The sequence below is a fragment of the Austrofundulus limnaeus genome, unplaced genomic scaffold, assembly GCF_001266775.1.
Source record: "Austrofundulus limnaeus strain Quisiro unplaced genomic scaffold, Austrofundulus_limnaeus-1.0 Scaffold564, whole genome shotgun sequence".
Lineage (NCBI taxonomy): Eukaryota > Metazoa > Chordata > Actinopteri > Cyprinodontiformes > Rivulidae > Austrofundulus > Austrofundulus limnaeus.
In genome coordinates, this window is record NW_013952966.1 from 5,540 (window position 1) to 7,616 (window position 2,077).

Here is a 2,077-nt window from a genome sequence, read left to right on the forward strand (position 1 = left end):
TGCCTGTAGTGGCGACCCGCGACCATGGAGATATAAACATCTTTTTATAAGGTAAAAATAATAAAACAAGGTCTTTGTCTGCAGTGATTAGACATGTTTTTTATTATTGTCATTAGTGATTATCTCAAATTCGGCTAAAAGAATTGACAAAATCCTTCACCACTGTGCCTTTAAGGGCAATGGTTCCAAATACTAATGAAGCGTATTTAAACTTTTGAATTTGAAGAAAGTAATAAAAATTGCCTTTAAAAATTTATTATTCTGGCATTTAGCAAATAGAAAAAAAATTGGTAATCCTAACTGACCTAAAACTGGAAAGGTTTATTCTGATTTCACATCAGACAGTGTGAAAAAAGGCATATGTGTTTGTAAACGTGTRGTTTTTATTGTATTTAACTTGGAAGGATAGCCTGCTATCATACACAGAAGCCCTTCATAAATCTATAAATGTATATTATTCATCTTTAACCTCATAGGACCTGGGCCACATAAATGCATTGCAATGCAAGAGTTTGGGTCTTAGGAGGTTWAYAGAAGAGAATAAAACAATCACAGGTTTCTGTTCAGTACAGTAGCTATTCTAATGAAGTCTTGTCCCTGTTGAGCCATGCATCCCTGTAACTCTGAGTAGTGATGACTTCATGGATTATAAACACAATTATTTCAATTAGGAAGAAAGTTACACCAACCTTCCTGCTATTGCCTCCTATTACCTGTCAGATTAGACATCTTTACTTCTAAAGCTAGAACCTGTCACTAGAACCTGATTTATGTTTGGCCTGTTTTTGTCCTGTTGAGCTCTGAATTGTCAAAATAAAAGCTTCATCCAAACCATCAACATRTAGATCTAGATGGAATCCAAACCAGAATATTCAAAGAGGTATTTCCCCAAATTAATGTCCCAATTTTGTATCTGCCTGATTTGTCTCTAACAAATGGTTGTGGAACCTTTTAGGGTTGGTGGTTGGTTCAGACCCTGAATGAAGACCAAAGGGGAACTCAGAGGTTTAACAAAAAAAACAACTTTAATAAAAGGAAAAAACAAAGATCTGACAGCAGCAAAACTTACAACAAAGGTGGGCATCTAGAATATGGTAAAGTCAAGGAGCGGAGCATGGAGGGGGTCAAMTCCAAAGACTGTCAAAACAAAACCAAACATTATAACGTATGTGTCTGAACTGAGTCTTGAAAGATTACTTTGTTCAACATTGTGACTTTTTTGTCTGTATATTAAATTAATTGTGAATTTAAGAAAAAATAATTCTGTGATCTGTTCCTCTGAGCAGTTTCTACGGCGGATGGATCGTGACCATGTTTACATTTACAGATCAAGACAGCTAGAGAGTAATCTCTGGTCATGTAAACCTAACCATGTGAAAAATAAATTCATATTGGTCCTGAAATTTTCTGTTTAGGGTTTTAGACCTGAGCCTAAAACTGACAGTAGCCATTTTGATTTTTGATTGTCAGTTGAAAATGAAAAGAACAGATCATATACAGATTTTACTTAACAACCTCATAAATGATTTTTATCCAGTCTAATTGATGCCATGTGAACTCTTTCTGAATGTGAGCACAGTTTATTATGGAGGCCCTGTTAAAGAGCTACTAGTGGAATTTCATCTAGAGGACATGATAATCTTAAAATACTAAACAATAAATATAATAACTTGATGGATCTGTGGCCTCAACAGAAAATTAGAATCCACAATGTAGCAACCAAACCCTCTGCACATGGCTTCAGTTTTACATCTTCAGGAAACAATCTCTGGCATTGCTCCATATTTGTATCCCCTGAAAAAGAAACAAGATAATAAATAAAAAAAAAAACCAGTTGAAAAATTCAAACGCAATTGTGGCAATTTTTGCAGTTGTCCTGTTTCTATATCCTAAATTTTACAGTATCTCATGAAAGTGAGTACACTAGAGTTGCCACCCATCCCGTAAATACAGAACCTTCCTTTATTTAGCAAATAAATTTTGCCTTCTGGAGATGAATAAACTTGTACAATGTGTCAGTGAGTGTTTTTTTTTATTTATCCGGGACGGGACAGAAGCGGAAGGAGGTTCTTTAAAG

At 34.9% G+C, this 2,077-nt stretch overlaps 1 protein-coding gene across 1 annotated transcript in view; it reads right to left on the reverse strand.

The window, feature by feature from the left end:
- Nucleotides 1-1,006: 1,006 nt before the first annotated feature.
- LOC106530826 (sorting nexin-4) overlaps nt 1,007-2,077 on the reverse strand; it is a gene marked incomplete in the record, with an annotated part of 40,793 nt that continues 39,722 nt past the window's right edge. The window contains 1 exon segment of the mRNA XM_014026531.1: nt 1,007-1,794. Within this exon segment, the coding sequence (XP_013881985.1) occupies nt 1,747-1,794 (48 nt within the window).